Source organism: Lissotriton helveticus, chromosome 3_1 (genome assembly GCF_964261635.1).
Source record: "Lissotriton helveticus chromosome 3_1, aLisHel1.1, whole genome shotgun sequence".
Classification (NCBI taxonomy): Eukaryota; Metazoa; Chordata; class Amphibia; order Caudata; family Salamandridae; genus Lissotriton; species Lissotriton helveticus.
In genome coordinates this window covers 1,134,559,931-1,134,577,271 of record NC_136061.1, presented here as the reverse complement: position 1 = coordinate 1,134,577,271, position 17,341 = coordinate 1,134,559,931, and the positions used below count along the sequence as shown (strand labels likewise).

General features: G+C 47.4%; 1 protein-coding gene across 4 annotated transcripts in view; it reads right to left on the bottom strand.

Moving 5' to 3' along the window:
* PRPF40A (pre-mRNA processing factor 40A) overlaps window positions 1-17,341 on the bottom strand; it is an 879,874-nt gene that overhangs the window by 261,065 nt on the left and 601,468 nt on the right. For 2 of the 4 annotated variants that reach the window (XM_078681728.1, XM_078681729.1), the window contains exons 23-25: window positions 5,383-5,469; window positions 5,201-5,291; window positions 5,042-5,103 (exon numbers count right to left, since the gene is read on the bottom strand). In XM_078681728.1, coding sequence (XP_078537854.1) covers window positions 5,042-5,103; window positions 5,201-5,291; window positions 5,383-5,469 — 240 coding nt within the window. The remainder of the gene's footprint in view (window positions 1-5,041; window positions 5,104-5,200; window positions 5,292-5,382; window positions 5,470-17,341) is intronic. The other 2 variants (XM_078681731.1, XM_078681732.1) reach the window with 1 other exon arrangement.

Below are 17,341 nucleotides of genomic sequence, written 5' to 3'. Positions count from 1 at the left end.
TTGAAAAGTGCACAAGAGTTCCTTATAACTTGCAAGTGTTAAAATGGCCGCGCTATTAACATGGCAACGTGTGTAGTCCTATTTGGTCCTTTTACTATGTTCATTACTTTACATGTGTATTTATGTAAGCATTGAATGGCGGCTCAAACATCGTGATCAAGGGAGCATGACTCCCGAAACGCGTTGATGTATGCTAGAATATTAATAAAAGCCTAATTTGAAGATTTCCATGTCCGAGTGCCGGATGACTTCTTTGATAAGACTAAAGAAATCCTATTTGGAATAGACAGCGACGCGGTTGATCGTCGCTTGACCGGCACCGCCAGCGTTTTGGAAGCACGCCGGAGTAAATCACCAAACCTGTAGAAGATAGATAGATAGATAGATAGATAGATAGATAGATAGATAGATAGATAGATAGATAGATAGATAGATAGATAGATAGATAGATAGATAGATAGATATATATATATAGATATATATATATATATATATATAGGAGCACACCTAGTGCATTAATGGCAGGTGGTAGCCGTGTGAAAAACACCATGAAAACCTCAAGGAGGAGAATGAGGCATATAAGCAAGACAACCCATGACGTATAGAAGATAGCACCAAGTCACAACATTGAACACCGTACAACGGCAAGATAGGAGCACCAGGTGGTGCTTGGAGCCGAACAGGATCTCTAGGCCCACTTGACATAAAGCAGCGCTATATAATAGCATACAAGTATCCCACTTGGAGTATGGCACACCCCAAACAACGGGGATCACTTCTTAGGGCAAAATCATAAGCAGAGGACCAGACACAACAGCCTGTGGAACACTGCCACAGTAGGCTTACTGCCAGCTCAAAACGCATAATGCATCTAAAAGATGCTAAATGAAAGGGTAATCATCCCCAAAACATGCGAAAAGAAGACCTGGGAAATACAGGTCTAAGGGGGGAGGGCGAAAGCCCGCAAGGAGGCGCAGAACAGCCGATTGGGCATGGGCATCAAACAATAGAACCCCATCAAAGGGTATTCTCCCGGACGACGCTATCCCGCAACCAAGCATGACTGCGCAAGGTAATCGAACCAGCCATAGCGCGGCCTAAGGAATCGGCAGTATCCAAGGCCGAGTGGATTGTAAATTCAGCAAGGTCACGGCCATCCCGGAAAAGATTAAGGAGGTCAACACGAGCGCCTTCAGAGGTGGCTGAAAGAAGAGACTCTGCAGAGCCCCACAGGGCACAGGGTAGCCCGGGCCAAGACACACACTGTATTTAGTGAACGAAGGGCAGCACTAGTGGAGGTGAAGATGTTACAGCCCCATGACTCTAGCCATCTGGACTCCCGGGAGGGAGTAAGCATTAGCTGAGGCAAGGAAGGGAAGGCAGTTTGCAGAACAACCCCCTGCACGTCTGGGTGAACAAATAAGCAAACTGGATCATGTGGAGCAGGACGGTGCAAGACAGAACGAGCCAACGGATCACTGGAAGCTGGCCGAGCTCAGGTGCCCAAAAGGGCGTCATAAAGAGAAGCTTCAAAGGGCAGAAGCAGCTCCACATTCCCCGCCCCGTGGTGGAGGACATCTTGCAGAGGGTCCACAGGCAAGGGGATCTAAGGGGGCTGCATGTTTAGTACACTAGTGGCCAAGGAGACTACTCTAAGAAATGCTGCACCGGCATCAGTAGCTCTCTGAAGAGGGGACAGCAACTCATCTGTAGATGAGGGCTGTAAACTAAGTCTTCCAAGACACTGAGGGTGCGACCAATGCCCAAAGGAAGGGAGCCCCATTGACGAATGAGGGTCTTGATGGGGCTCCTAGGGGGGCGGGGATCCCGCCGGGTCCAGGGGCTCCTGAAGAGGCGGGGATCCTGCCAGGTCCACAAATTCTAAGGGGGGCACAGGCAAGGATAGATCCGGCGACGCCGGACATGAAGGCTAAGCTAAACTCTCTCCGGAAGCTTCCGGAGTCAACAACCCGGCGTCGATGCGGCGCCAAAATGACTTCGGTCAGCGCCGACTCTGCTCCGTCCGGCACCAAATCATTCCAGTCAGACGCCGAGTCCACATCCACCAGGACAAGCTCTGCTTCCGAAGGGGATGGAGCCGGGGAGGCAAGCCTCCAACGCCGCACAGGCGCAGATTCAGCCTCAACCACAACAGGCTCTGACTCTGAAGTAAGAAGCGAAGTCTGAGGCGGAGAGGCGAGTTTACGGCACCGGAAAGGGGCCCACACCGGCTCCGGACAGGCGGCCAAGGTGTGCTCGAAGCAAGACTTTGAGCACTAGCACTAGCAACCACCTGCGACGCCACAGGGAGCCCCACAGGACTATGCGGCGCGAAAGGGGTGCTATGGGTCATAGAAGGGGACCCAGCCGGGTCGCACCCTGAAGACACCATATCTCCTCCGTCCCTGGAGGGCAAGGGCTTATGTGGCGCTGGGGGTGAACCCACCGACGAGTCCGTCGGGGCCCCCGTAAGTAGCGGAGGCCCCAAGGACGCTCTAGGGACAGGAGAGGACCCAAGGGAGGCCTGCAGAGCCGCCATGGAGGCATAGGCCACCATTTGGGTCCGAGTCGCCCCCACGCCCAGATAGGGCGCATAGGGGAGAGGCGACTCCTGGGGGCGCACGTCATTGCACACAGAAAAGAAGGTAAACTGACGTCAACGCGCCGGGAGGGACTTATATGATCTCGCTGACGTCACGTACGTACACGACACCAGGGCAGGGTCGCGTGGCGCCGTCCCCCGGCACGCAGAGGTGCTGCTGCAAAAAAAATTCGGATCCAGTCTGACGCCTGGGGATATTCCTAGTTAAGGAATAGGCGGCTAGAAGTCTCTATCAGATGTTGTCAACATGTGGGAGGGAACCTGATAGTCTATTGGCCATTAACTGCATCCTATCCCGAGGGCATTTTCTGAGCATAAGAGGGGAACCACTGGTAGTCAGATCTCACATCTTTACCAACTTGGAAGAAGGACTGCCCCGCAGCACCAAGGGACCACCAAATAGGCAACTTTTGGTCACAGGGTTTAATGTCCCTCAAAGGCCTGACGGATAAAGCAAAAGTCCAGTTGTCACAGGACTAATGTTCTCTGGTCACAACAAAACCAGCTGTCCCTTCTGGTGATAACTTTCATTCTGGGTGACCAAACTGCACTAAGACGACTTACCTGGGCCCAGCAGACTTGAGTTCAACTTTTAAGTGTCAGGACTCGTTCTTCCAAGCTGCACTTTGGCCAAGAGCAACAATTTGGTGATGTGGGAAACTGACTCGCCAGGGCAGGCTTCTTCAGCTTTTGGGGGCCCTGGTCTGCAGCAAGTCAGCCAACGGACTCTTGGAGTCTATTCTGTCTGGGGCTCAGGGACAACTCCCTCGAGCAGGGCATCTCAGTCACAGTTCTCTCTTTGCTAGCCCAATGAGCAGCAGGTGCAGTCCTCTTCAGTGCAGCCTTTCTTTGCCAGGTCAAGGGTCAGCAGGACCTCTTTTCCAGTACATACGAGATCGGAGGACTTGATGCCCAAGGTCCTACATTTATGCCCAGACAGGGCCCTCGGGGATACAATGGTTAGTAGCCAATGGACTATCAGGTCGCCTCCCGTCTAACTACTTCCTGCAATGTGACTCATCTAGCTATCACAGAGTGCACTATTCTGCCAACTCCCAAGATGGCTAAACTCTTCCCAAGAGGTCAAGCTACAGGAAGGCTACATGCCCACAGGAAAACTGTCTTGGCAACTGTTTCCCCCTCCCTGTCCCAGACACCAGGCAGTCTACCTAAATAAAAGAGTAGCCCATCATGTGTATTCCCCATTTTCCCATTAAAGGCCGGGTCCACTTTGAAGCACCCATTTTGGGTTCACATCATGTGAGATTTCCAGCCAGGAAGTGGGTAACCCCTATTCCAACGGCAGGTTCCCTTCATAGGAGCCATTCACACTTCTACAAACAAATATAGATTTATAGCAGCTCTGCATTGGAACAGCGAAGATCAAGTCTGTTGCAGTCAACTTAAGACTCTACTGGAATCTGTCAATACTGGTTAAAGCCACTGAGAACTATGAATAATTAATATTTTTTGTAGCGATTATAAAAATCAGTCCTGCATCTATCCTTGATAACCTTATTACTTGTGTTCGCTAGAGTTTAAAGAGCAAATATGCAGATAGTCTCACTGTCAAAATTGTATCCTAGATTTTAACCATTAAATTTACGAGCTGCTTAATTACGATTGTGATTGAATTATTATGAGATGTAGTGTAATTTACAAACCTAAAAATTCTGAAAAGAGTTACACTCAATCCTTGGATTCAGACAAAATGTTATCTCCTATGACATGAAGGTTTAAGAATGAGGGTCTCAGGACCCTACACACCACTAAACATTATCAGATTTATAAACGGTGTTCCAATACAAAGTTCTCACAATTATGGTAGAAAATCTTCCGTCCATGAGAGACTAACTACCACATTAGCCATGAATTGGTTTGTGAATGATCGTTAAATGCCGACATACAAGGACAGTAGCTTTTATATCAGTATTGACAAAGCGAGCGGGCAGCATTATCATGCCCTGTATGAAGTGCTTCTTAGCCATGTCTACATTGTGTCATCTAATGTACCGTTTGTCCTCCAACACTAACAAACCATTTTCTATTGCCAAACATAAAAGAAAATTAAGTATATTTTAGAAATCAGATGTACAAAGTTTCAAGGCTGGATACTTCCAACCTGGAAGGTGAAAAAAAGAACTGGGATTTAACAGCTAGTAAAGCTAAAGAGTATGTTGAAAAGCTCTTGTAAAAACAACTTCTTTCATATTAGAAGTTATATTTCTTCTTTACATAGCATTTCCTACCCTAAAGTGCTTGTGCACGAACGTTTAAACTTGTTCATACAGAATGTCTGTTTGATTCCTCATTAAATGTGGCATTTGGTGATCGACTAGAAACCAAGCAGATTCATTCTTTAGAAGGAGCATGGTGTTAAAATCAAACCACAAAATGTCAGCCCACGTTGACTTTCAAAATAAAGTCAACAATACTTACAGATTTATGCCTCCTTTTCTTTGTTTTCTTCTTGTGCTTCTTTGACTTTTTATAACTTTTCTCTGCATTAGACGAAAACGAAATTAGAGATTACGATACGATGAAACCACAAATGTCTTTTTTAAATAAATGCAAAAAAATTAATGAGACATATCTTACCAGATTCTTCAGTGGAGGAATGCTCAGAACCACTTCGGGATTCTGATCTTTGACGCTTCTTTTTTGAATCCTCTTCCTCAGACTCTGAACCCTACAATTTAAGAAAATCCTTGGAAGCTCAAGAAACAGTCATGCAAAAAGATGCAAAACACGGAGAGGCTAGAACCTAGGAAAATGCTTACCGAACGTGAACGAGAACGCTTCCTATGATGCTTCTTAGCTTTTTTAGAATGTTTCTTGTTCTTAAGATGATGATGCTGACACTCGTGCTGAAAATGATAAATAGAAAACATTAATAGGAGCATATTTGCCAAGAGGAAAACAAAAAGTTACAGCACCCTCCTTTTTGCTTATATACAGCTAAACTTACTGTAAATGTCCAACTTACCACTCTACAGAGGTGATATTTGTAAAATGAACAAATTGCAAAAGAATATAACGATCAATCATTATGCAATTATATATAAAGGTGCCTTTACATCTTTAATATTTTGTACGTGTTTCTACCTGTATACAAATATGTAAAAATATATGCTAGTTTCAGCTAGAACTGCGCACAGTCTCCTAAACGAAGATATTAGGTCAGATATCTACAGCAGTACAGACAAATACCCATACCAGCAATAATAATAATAATACAGAGTTTTATAAAGCGCGTTCAGTTACCTCGAGGAGAGGTGTCCCAGCGCAATAGCATAAAAAGTTTTTGATTGGGCTGTAGATTTTCAATACCTTTAGGCCTCTGACCAATGCTATTTTAAGCAGCTGCACCTATGGCAACTAACAACATTTTCAAAACAGCTTAAGTTTATTACAGATATAGCAGTAGTGCAGAAGCAACTTAAATCCCCAATGAGTACCGCTCTATAGAGGCTGTGTGGAGAAATTAGGATGCTGGTGTTAATATGTGTGTGGTGATAGGGAAACTTATACAATAGAATGATTGTACACAGTTCTAAACCAGCATTGGCAAAGACAATATGTCGCGCCATTACAAGAGCTATTGACTTTGGCTATGTGCCTTTGCCATGTTTTACACTAGTGTGGCAACTGTTCAGCATTGCTAAAAGTTAGTGGCGTGGAGTGTCCTGGAGTGTAGTGTCGTAGACTGGATTTGTTGGAGTAGAGTATCATAGAAGGGAGTGGTCGTGTAGGGCTGAGTAGAGGGGAGTAGAATTCTGTGACAGAGTGCAGTGTTGTAGATTGGAGTGGCATAGGGTGATGTGGAATAGGGTAGAGTGGGGTGGACTGGATGGAGTGTGATGGACTGGATGGAGTGGGATGGACTGGATGGAGTGGGATGGACTGGATGGAGTGGGATGGACTGGATAGAGTGGGGTGGACTGGATAGAGTGGGGTGGACTGGATGGAGTGGGGTGGACTGGATGGAGTGGGGTGGACTGGATGGAGTGGGGTGGACTGGATGGAGTGGGGTGGACTGGATGGAGTGGGGTGGACTGGATGGAGTGCGGTGGACTGGAGTTGATTGGATGGGGCAGAATGTTTTAGATTGGAGTGGGGCAGATCGAAGTGCGAACGATAGGAGTGGGGCAAATTGCTTTAGACTGGAGTGGAGCAGATTGCTTTAGACTGGAGTGGGGCAGATTGCTTTAGACTGGAGTGGGGCAGATTGCTTTAGACTGGAGTGGGGCAGATTGCTTTAGACTGGAGTGGGGCAGGTTGGGAGGATTGATTGTGGTGGATTGGAGTGAGTGGTTTGTATTGGAGAGGAGTGGACCAATTGAGTGGGTAAGCTGGTGTGGAGTCAGATGGGGTGGATTGGAGTGGGGCAGATGGCTCTGTTCTTCATGATTATGTGTTAAAGCATAATTTCTGAAATTATACAAGAAACAATGTTTGCGATAAGGTAATCCTCATCTTTTGAAAACAGAGCCCATGAGCAAACAAAACGAGAGCAAAGTGAGAAAAGGAGACTTGCCAAATTAAAAGCAAGTTGACTATAGAAAATAAATCTTTGCAATTGTGTTTGTCCTACTATACACATTTGTGCCAGTCACACACCTTCTGTTTGCAGGACACTAAATGTTAAACCAAAATCATGTTGGAAGCAGTGGCAAAGCATTAAGTTGAACCAATCTGGGCTTGATCGCTGCTCCACAGATAAGAACGGTAATGTTAGGCCTGCCTTGATGAATTATAAGGCTGAAAAGAAGAGTGCCAGGCAAGCCAACAAATGGTGAGCAATGGGCAGGCGCCAAGCCTTTTATGGATGCATGAGTTTTCTCGAAATGCTAGTGCACGCTCTCGCAGACTCAAACATAAAAACAAATGCTGAGTTGCATTATCACAGGACTGCAGTTTCCTTATTTTGTGGTGCCTCTCGGGTAGGATTGGTGGTTTCAAATGTTTCTGCGAGGTCAGGTTGTATTCCATCAATTCAGTCATTTTGTGGGAAACAACCAGTTATCTCAGACCTTTGGAACTCACGTCTCTGACGTTATGCGATAGATTTGCAATTGAAAAGATTCAGGTTTGTGCTGGTGCTATGGGTGCATTACTAATTTTCTGAATCCGTGAACTTATCCGACCTAAAAATTCAAGTGTGGCCACCACAGCAGGGTGTAGTTCCGCTCCTACGGTTTCAGCATTAAAAGAAAAACTTGAGATCCCTAGGATTAAAAACTCAAAAGAAAAAAATAACAAAAACATCTCCAATTAAAGCACAAGTTACTACTTGGTTAACGATATATCTGTAAGAGACATTAGTTAGTTATAGATTCCTTACCGTAGAATAGCCCCAGGCATGAGACTGGATCTGGAAATTTTTTGCGGAGCAGTACCCATGCGCGTCGGTAGGCGTCGTCCGAGGCGCCATGATGACGTCGTCGAGTACTTAAGACGCCGCCTCCGCGTGCTGACGTCAGTTCTTATACACAGCTTTTCCGCGCCAGAACCGCGAAGCCATGATAAAAACCAACACTAGTGCCATGAAACTAGGGCCCTGAAAGGGGATGACCTTAACCCTAGATATCGGTTCGCAGAACGGGGAGGATGGGTGGGTCGGTAAGGAATCTATCACTAACTAATGTCTCTTACAGATATATTGTTACACAAGTAGTAACTTGTGCATCTGAAAGAGACACGTTAGTGATAGATTCCTTACCGTAGAATAGATACCCCAGCAATACCAACCCCGGTGGTGGGTCTGCGAACCAATAATCACACCAGAAAGTCCTGGAGGACGGAACGGCCAAAGAAGCCATCCCTCCGGACTTGGCTGTCCAGGCAGTAGTGTCTTGCGAATGTGTGCAGCGAGGCCCACGTAGCTGCCTGACAAATGTCCTGCAAGGGGACTCCCCGGCCCAGGGCAGTAGTAGTCGCCGTGGCCAGAGTGGAATGGGCCCTCAGCCCAACAGGAGGTTCCTTTTTAGCCAAAGAGTAACATGCCTGGATGCACAACACGATCCACCGAGAGATGGTCCATTTGTGCACCGCCCGTCCTTTCTTAGCACCCACGTAACCAACAAAGAGTTGGTCATCCACCCGGAACTGGCGTGTGCGATCCAGATTGTATGAGAGCGCACGTTTTGGGTCCAGACGGTCGAGCCTCTCTTCCTCTTTCGAGGGATGCGGAGGCGGAAAGAAGGTGGGCAAGGTGATGGACTGCCCGATATGGAAGGCTGTGACTACCTTGGGCAGGAAAGAGGGTCTTGCCCGCAACACAACCTTGTCCGGATGGACAGAATGGAAAGGAGGTTTAGAGGAAAGAGCCTGGAGCTCACTCACTCTCCTGGCAGAGGTGATGGCAACCAGGAAAGCAGTCTTCAGAGGAAGAAGACGGAGAGGACAGTTATGAAGTGGCTCAAAGGGAGCGCACATCAGGTAAGTTAGAAACAGGTTCAAGTCCCACTGGGGCATCACGAAAGGAACAGGAGGGAACATATGAGTGATGCCCTTTAAGAATCTGTCAACAATCGAAACTTGAACAAAGAAGGCTGATCATGTAGCTTTAAGAAGGCAGAAAGGTAGCCCTTGATAGTGCCCAGAGCAGAGCCCTGCTGTGCAAGAGAAAGAAGGAAGAGGAGAACCTCAGAAAGGGGGGCAGAGAGTGGATCCTCAGCCTTTGCTGTGCACCATGCCACAAATCTGTTCCACCTGCAGGCGTATACCGACTTTGTGGAGGGACGCCTGGCTGCCAGAATCACATTACAAACTTCAGGAGGCAAGTCAAATGGCCTCAATCTCCAAGCATGGAGGTGGAGACTGGACAGGTTCGGGTGGAGGACCGTTCCCTGCTGCTGCGACAGAAGGTCTTCCTGAAGAGGCAGACGAATCGGGGGATCGACAGACATGCCGAGTAGCGCTGGATACCAATATCTTCGTGCCCAGTTTGGAGCCACAAGGATAACCCGGGCCCGGTCGCGCCTGATCTTCTTCAGCACTCTGGGCAGAAGTGGTATAGGCGGAAAGGCGTACAATAGACCGCAACTCCACTCGCGACGAAAAGCATCTCCGAGCGAGTGCTGCCTTGGAAATTCCAACGCGCAGAACTGATGACATTGCGCGTTCTCTTCTGTGGCGAATAGATCTAAGCAAGACTCTCCCCACTGCTGAATGAGGCCTCGCGCCACGTCTGAGTTCAGACGCCATTCTCCCACAAAAAGCTGGGAAAGGATAACATTCATCTTCACCAAGTTCCTGGTAGGAGGATATGAATTTTATTAATACACATTCACATTATTTTCACACAGGTTTCCACTTTTGCAGTAGCTTTTCATCTTTTTGGTCCGGAAGAAAGGCGGACAGTGTTTCCCGTTTGGCTGAAACATGTTGACCTCTCTGCACAGCGCCATTGTTTAGTTATATTTTCAGAGTATTAGGCGTCATTTTAACCTTGACACTTGGATAATCCTGATTAAACTTATTTTTTTGTCCTAGTAGTCATTTTCAACTCTCACTCACATTTTTACACTTTAGCACTGCACCCTATCAGCACCATTTGAGAAACACCTTGGGTAGAGTTCACCTTCGGTATCCATCTCCGCACCATCACTTGATGGAGTGGGCGTTGTTTGGATCCACAACCTAATCCCACATGATGATGCTCCGCCAGAAGGGTGGGTTGATGGGAGTTTCTCAGCCAGGTGTTATCCTTTTGGTTGCTGTATGATTCCTAGCTTTCTCTAGCATCTAGTACAGGACACACACATATATTCTCATTTGACCGGACATCTCTTCTTTTGTTGTTGCTATAATCAAGTAGGGGTATTGAGATGTCAGGGTCAGTAAATAAATTCCCCTAGACCCCCATTGCACTCTTTTGTTCAGCATCTTAAACTTCTCCTTCCGGAGGATGCCGTTGACGTTCCGTAGGTCCAAGATAGGGCGTAGGCTCCCTTTGCCCTTCTTGGGTACCAGAAAGTAGTGGGAGTAACAACACATACTTCTGGCCCAGGGGGTGGGGAGTCAGTAGAGCGATGGTGCCTCTGACTTCTTGTGCCTCGTACCTGAGGTCTTCGATTCGGAAGACCGATGACGACTCCCAGAACTTTGGTTACTCCGGCCCCGCGACCGGTCCGTCGACCTCCTTTCGGACTGGGACCTCGAGAGGCGCGGGCGGACTGCCGAAGCTCGAGTCGCTTGCGGGACCGCTCCCGTCTAGCTTTAGACGTCAGGGCCCGGCAGTCGGAGCAGGTCTTGTCGTCGTGGTCCAGGCCTAGACAGTGCAGGCACCAGCGATGGGGGTCAGTAACCGACATCAGTCGGTTGCAGTCGGCGCAGGGCTTGAACCAGGACATCCCTACCGGCACCGTCGTTGTCGAGAGACTTCGAAAGTAGAGCAAAAAGGATCGTAAAAAGTTAGTCAAAAATTGACTAGGGTACAACTTTTTCCGGATCTGCGCTTGCTGGCGCGGAAAAAAGAAGAACTGACGTCAGCACGCAGAGGCGGCGTCTAAGTACTCCGACGATGTCATCACGGCGCCGACGGCGGACGACGCCTACCGACGCGCATGGGTACTGCTACGCCAAAAAATTCCGGATCCAGTCGGACGTCTGGGGATATTCTACGGTAAGGAATCTATCACTAGCGTGGCTCATAGAATGATACAGTAGGAGAGCGAGAGACTGCGCTGCTGAACAGAGGTTGAGGCCCGCTGGGTCGAAAGGTGAGCAGCTGCACGCTGATCACAGACTGCTGACGGAGGCCTGCACTGGGAGAAGAGAAGGGGGGCCCACATCTGCTACTCTTCCCTCCCGCTCCTGGGCCTGCCCAGTCCACTGCAGGAAGAGCCAATGGGTGAAAGCCCATGAAGGCGACTGGTTGGCCTGGGTGATGTACTGCTTCTAGGAAGCAGGAGTTTTATTTAGGCTACCTGTAGGAAAGAAGGATCTGGTTTCATAGTACCCCCCACTTTTTGCTGGTGTCATCAAGTTTTACTGACGATTCTGACTGGGATCCTGCTTATCAGGACCACAGTGTCTGTGCTTCCCTAAATTGGACATAGTGACTACTTCAGTACACTCCAGATTGGCTACTGGTGTACCCTTGTAAGTCCCTAGTATATGGTACTAGGTACCCAGGGCATAGATACATCAGGGGCCTCCCATGGGCTGAAGCATGCATTCTGCCACCCATGAGAGACCACTGAAATTGTGACTACAGCCCTGCCATTGCAGCCTGTGTAAGCTGGTGCTAGCACCGCTTACAAGAGATAGAAGTTTCCTTATATGTGAGGTCACTGCACTTAAAACCTATAAGGCACCCCTAAGGCAGGCCTTTCAATCCTGAAGGCAGGGTGCTCGGTTCTAAGTGTGAGGGTGCCCCTGCACGAGCAGGACAACCTACGACCCTCAGAGTCCATTTTCCCTTGTTGTAAGTGCATTAGTCATTACGATATATAGAGTGGCCATGCGTTATTACGCAAGGGCTATCTCTAAACTGGCTGTAACAAACCCTGTCGTGTTTGGTATCAAACATGTTGGAATCATATCCCAACACCGTAAACGTTGTTGGAGTAGGTTTCTATGTACGGTGTAGGACCAAAGTGCTCCCAGTACCAGTCTTCTAGACCCGGACAGCAAACTATGGCTACTGCCGTCCAGGGACATAACTCTTCCGTCCTGTTGCTGAGCAAAGGTCGAGCAGCGGAAGGCAGGACAATAGGTTTCCTGTCACAGGGAGGTGTGACCACCTCCCAGACAGGACTTACTGTATTGGTACAGGGTGGGGGCACTTGCCAGCACCACTAGACTGCTTTGAAGACATATTTGGTGCTCTCCTTGCACACTGCAGTTGAAACCAGTTCACGGAGCCATTAGATTCCGCTCTGGCACAAAACTGGACAAAGAACATGGGAGTACCCTCCCCACTGTTAGGTCCCCTCCTCGGTGAGGGACACCTGAATCGTCTCAACCCTTTCCTTAGGTTACTTACAGGCTTACCTGTGGGTGGGTCCCTAGATTCATCGTGGGACAAGATTCAGATCCAAAACCATTTCAACTTCAACCGCCTGGGCACTTTGGACTTCGCTTTGGGAACCAAGACTGCAAATGGGAAGACTTCTGCTGCTCCTGGTCTCGTCATCCTGCCAGTCTTCTGCAACGCTTGTTCCTGTGCTCCATACAGGTTCTTCCCAAGGCCTGTGGACAACCAAGACACCCGAAGGAATCTCCCTTGGAGTGAAAGAGTCACTCCCCTGCATCTACAGGCACCGCAACGAAGCTGACCGGTCTGCTGTTCCTGAGCTGCTACGGACTCCAAAAGGTTCAGCAACACAGGTGGTGGTTCTGCAATCCCTCGAGGCCTGCACTGTCTTCATTGCAAGTTTGAAGCTAGTATGTCTTGTCGGAACCGCTGGAGCAGTACCCCTGTGCAACGAGTCGACTTGCCGTTGTCAAGGCTTGATGACTCTCTCCTCCAGAGATCTTCGGGCTCCAAAAAGCTCCAGGCCCAAGCATATTCTGCAGCCAAAATCTTTGCCTGCACCGCATCCTCTGCATTCTTTGGTGAGCTGCTAGAGGTCCTATTGAGACTACTGTGACTTCGGGTCGTCTCGAGGATCTTCTTTGGCTCCAGTGGGCTCCCCGCTTGCTCAGGGCCTGCTCTGACTTAACTGCTTGTGGCGAGTCTCTTGGACCTAGCTGGTCCACACACTGTGCCTTTTTCTAAGACTACGTTAGTTGATGTTGCCAAGCCTTGTTGGTGCCCCTGCCGGACACTGAACCCTTGGCTCTTTACATCAACGTGGGACAGCTGGTGAACAGCTCCTGGTCTTCTACATCCTCGCCTGGTCACACAGCTGCAACTTCAAGGGCACCGTCAACTCTCCTGCATCTCTGACATCGGTGGACATTCGTCTTCCATGCCTCCTGGTCACTCCGGAGTGGGATAGAGTCTGGCCCCTCTGCTTGCAGGTACCTCATCTTGAATCCTACTTTGGGTTCCGCCAGATTATTTCACCTTCGCCAGCAGCATCTTTTCTGAAGTCCTCCATTGTGGTCTACGGCGGTTTAAGATGCTTCCCTGGTGTAGGTATGCTAGTTCCTAGAGTATCCACAAATAAGGTGACTGTCCAACCTTCCATCTTCCAAGGGGTGTCTTCAGAATCAGCTGGGAAGGGTCGTCCTCCTTTAAAATTGGAACCGCAACTTACCCATTTACATGGAGCGCGCAGTCGTAGTCCAGCTCTGCATACTACCCCCTTGGGGATTTCTAGATACTCACCTAGGGCGGTTCCTTGGACACCCAGCTCTTCTACATCCTTTGGGTCCATTCTCAACTTATTATGGTTCACATTCCACTATTTTAGGATATGGTTTGGTCCCCCCTGGAGAGCACTGTGTATTTGTGCTACTTACGTGTTCCATTTCCAAAATGTGTGCGCGTATTGGGGTAGGTGATATTGCAATGTGTTAGTGAGTGTTTATAGTACATATTTTTAGAACTACACGGCTTGGTTCTTTTTCACTTAAGCTATACCATAAGATTAAATAATGGTAAAACAAGCTCCGTACGTAAGCTCCTTCTGGACTAAGTCTGAAGGCTCCTCTCCACAGCTACCACTTGAGAGCTTTCTAAAGTTATCAAAAAGGAAGAAATGTAAAGGCACCCAAGTCCTGCACTCATCAACACAGAGTAGTAGTAGGTGTAACAAGCATTTACAATGCAATTGTCTCGGCATTATTAAAGGTAGAGCTATTGGCATGGCTCAGGACATTTTTTTTTTTTTAATCATAAATAAATGGCATTGTTATTTATATTGTCAATGGCTTAATCGCTTGCATATGCGAGACCTATTGCATTAGCACCCACACACAGAGTAAGTAGTAGAGTAGTAGAGTGAGTAGTTGATAGTGAGTAGGAGAGAGTTATTAATAAAGAGAGTATAAGAGAGCGAGTAGTAAAACGGGAAAGAGTGAGAATTAAATAGTGAGTGTGAGTAGTAAAGAGTCCTAGAGCCACACCCATTTACATGCACAGCCACACCCTTACATATACAAAGTGTATTTTTAGTTTCAGTAGTAAGAGTGAGTAGTATCGAGTGACTAATTATGAGTGAGTAATGTTGAGTAGTAGAGAGTGTAGCAGAGTGTGTAGTACAGTATTACAGTAAGTACTATACATTAGATGCTATTTAGTAGAGTGAGTAGTAGCGAGTAGTTCATATTGAGTATTACAGTGAGTAGAGAGCATTATGGAGTTGTACAGTAAGTATTCGAGTGAGTATTGATAATATTTGATAGTGAGTGATAGTGAGTAGTATAGAGAGACTATTTGAGTGAGTATTTGTGAGTAGTGTGAGAGTGAGAGTGAGAGAGAGAGAGAGAGAGAGAGTGTGAGAGAGTGTGAGAGAGTGTGAGAGAATGATTGTACACAGTTCTAAACCAGCATTGGCAAAGACAATATGTCGCGCCATTACAAGAGCTATTGACTTTGGCTATGTGCCTTTGCCATGTTTTACACTAGTGTGGCAACTGTTCAGCATTGCTAAAAGTTAGTGGCGTGGAGTGTCCTGGAGTGTAGTGTCGTAGACTGGATTTGTTGGAGTAGAGTATCATAGAAGGGAGTGGTCGTGTAGGGCTGAGTAGAGGGGAGTAGAATTCTGTGACAGAGTGCAGTGTTGTAGATTGGAGTGGCATAGGGTGATGTGGAATAGGGTAGAGTGGGGTGGACTGGATGGAGTGTGATGGACTGGATGGAGTGGGATGGACTGGATGGAGTGGGATGGACTGGATGGAGTGGGATGGACTGGGATGGACTGGATAGAGTGGGGTGGACTGGATGGAGTGGGGTGGACTGGATGGAGTGGGGTGGACTGGATGGAGTGGGGTGGACTGGATGGAGTGGGGTGGACTGGATGGAGTGGGGTGGAGTGGGGTGGACTGGATGGAGTGGGGTGGACTGGATGGAGTGGGGTGGACTGGATGGAGTGGGGTGGACTGGATGGAGTGGGGTGGACTGGATGGAGTGGGGTGGACTGGATGGAGTGGGGTGGACTGGAGTTGATTGGATGGGGCAGAATGTTTTAGATTGGAGTGGGGCAGATCGAAGTGCGAACGATAGGAGTGGGGCAAATTGCTTTAGACTGGAGTGGAGCAGATTGCTTTAGACTGGAGTGGGGCAGATTGCTTTAGACTGGAGTGGGGCAGATTGCTTTAGACTGGAGTGGGGCAGATTGCTTTAGACTGGAGTGGGGCAGATTGCTTTAGACTGGAGTGGGGCAGATTGCTTTAGACTGGAGTGGGGCAGATTGCTTTAGACTGGAGTGGGGCAGATTGCTTTAGACTGGAGTGGGGCAGATTGCTTTAGACTGGAGTGGGGCAGATTGCTTTAGACTGGAGTGGGGCAGGTTGGGAGGATTGATTGTGGTGGATTGGAGTGAGTGGTTTGTATTGGAGAGGAGTGGACCAATTGAGTGGGTAAGCTGGTGTGGAGCCAGATGGGGTGGATTGGAGTGGGGCAGATGGCTCTGTTCTTCATGATTATGTGTTAAAGCATAATTTCTGAAATTATACAAGAAACAATGTTTGCGATAAGGTAATCCTCATCTTTTGAAAACAGAGCCCATGAGCAAACAAAACGAGAGCAAAGTGAGAAAAGGAGACTTGCCAAATTAAAAGCAAGTTGACTATAGAAAATAAATCTTTGCAATTGTGTTTGTCCTACTATACACATTTGTGCCAGTCACACACCTTCTGTTTGCAGGACACTAAATGTTAAACCAAAATCATGTTGGAAGCAGTGGCAAAGCATTAAGTTGAACCAATCTGGGCTTGATCGCTGCTCCACAGATAAGAACGGTAATGTTAGGCCTGCCTTGATGAATTATAAGGCTGAAAAGAAGAGTGCCAGGCAAGCCAACAAATGGTGAGCAATGGGCAGGCGCCAAGCCTTTTATGGATGCATGAGTTTTCTCGAAATGCTAGTGCACGCTCTCGCAGACTCAAACATAAACAAGCATTTGCAATGCATAAGGTCTCGCATTAGGAAAGTTTGAGCTATTGGTATTGTAAATGACACATTTGTTATATATGTGTTGGTTTTGAAAATAGCAAAAATAATAGCTTTGTCATTTACAATGCCAATAGTTATAACTTGTGACACCTATAGCATTTGTAATGCAATATGTGTTGTATTCACGTGACTTAGATGTATTGATATTACAAATAACAATGGCTTTGAATTTTTTTAATAATTAACCACTTGGATGCTAGGCATCTTCCGCCGCTTCAATGTAACTTCCATTTAAATCAATGGAAACTCCATGACGAGTTACCCTTGTCATTAGCACTGAAGGGGTTAATACTTAAATAAAAGTTATTGTAATTTATAATGGCAATAGCTTAAACTTTTGTAAATAACTTTTCTGAAGAATATGTTCAGTGTATTTTATTGTGACGAAAATCCAAGAACAGAAGTGAAATACTAACCTCTTTTTGTGACATTTGTAATAAAGCTTGAAACATTGAGAGATCATATTTGACCCAGTTGTTGGTAAATGGTTGCACAGATTGATGCTGTGGTGGGGCTGAGAGATGTTGTGGTGGCGACTAGTGATGCTGTGGCATTCAATGATCCTGTGGTAGCGCATAGTGATGTTGTTGTGGTAGCGCATAGTGATGTTGTTGTGCCCCTTAGTGATGCTGTGGTGATGCGATAGATAGAGTGAGTGGGATAGA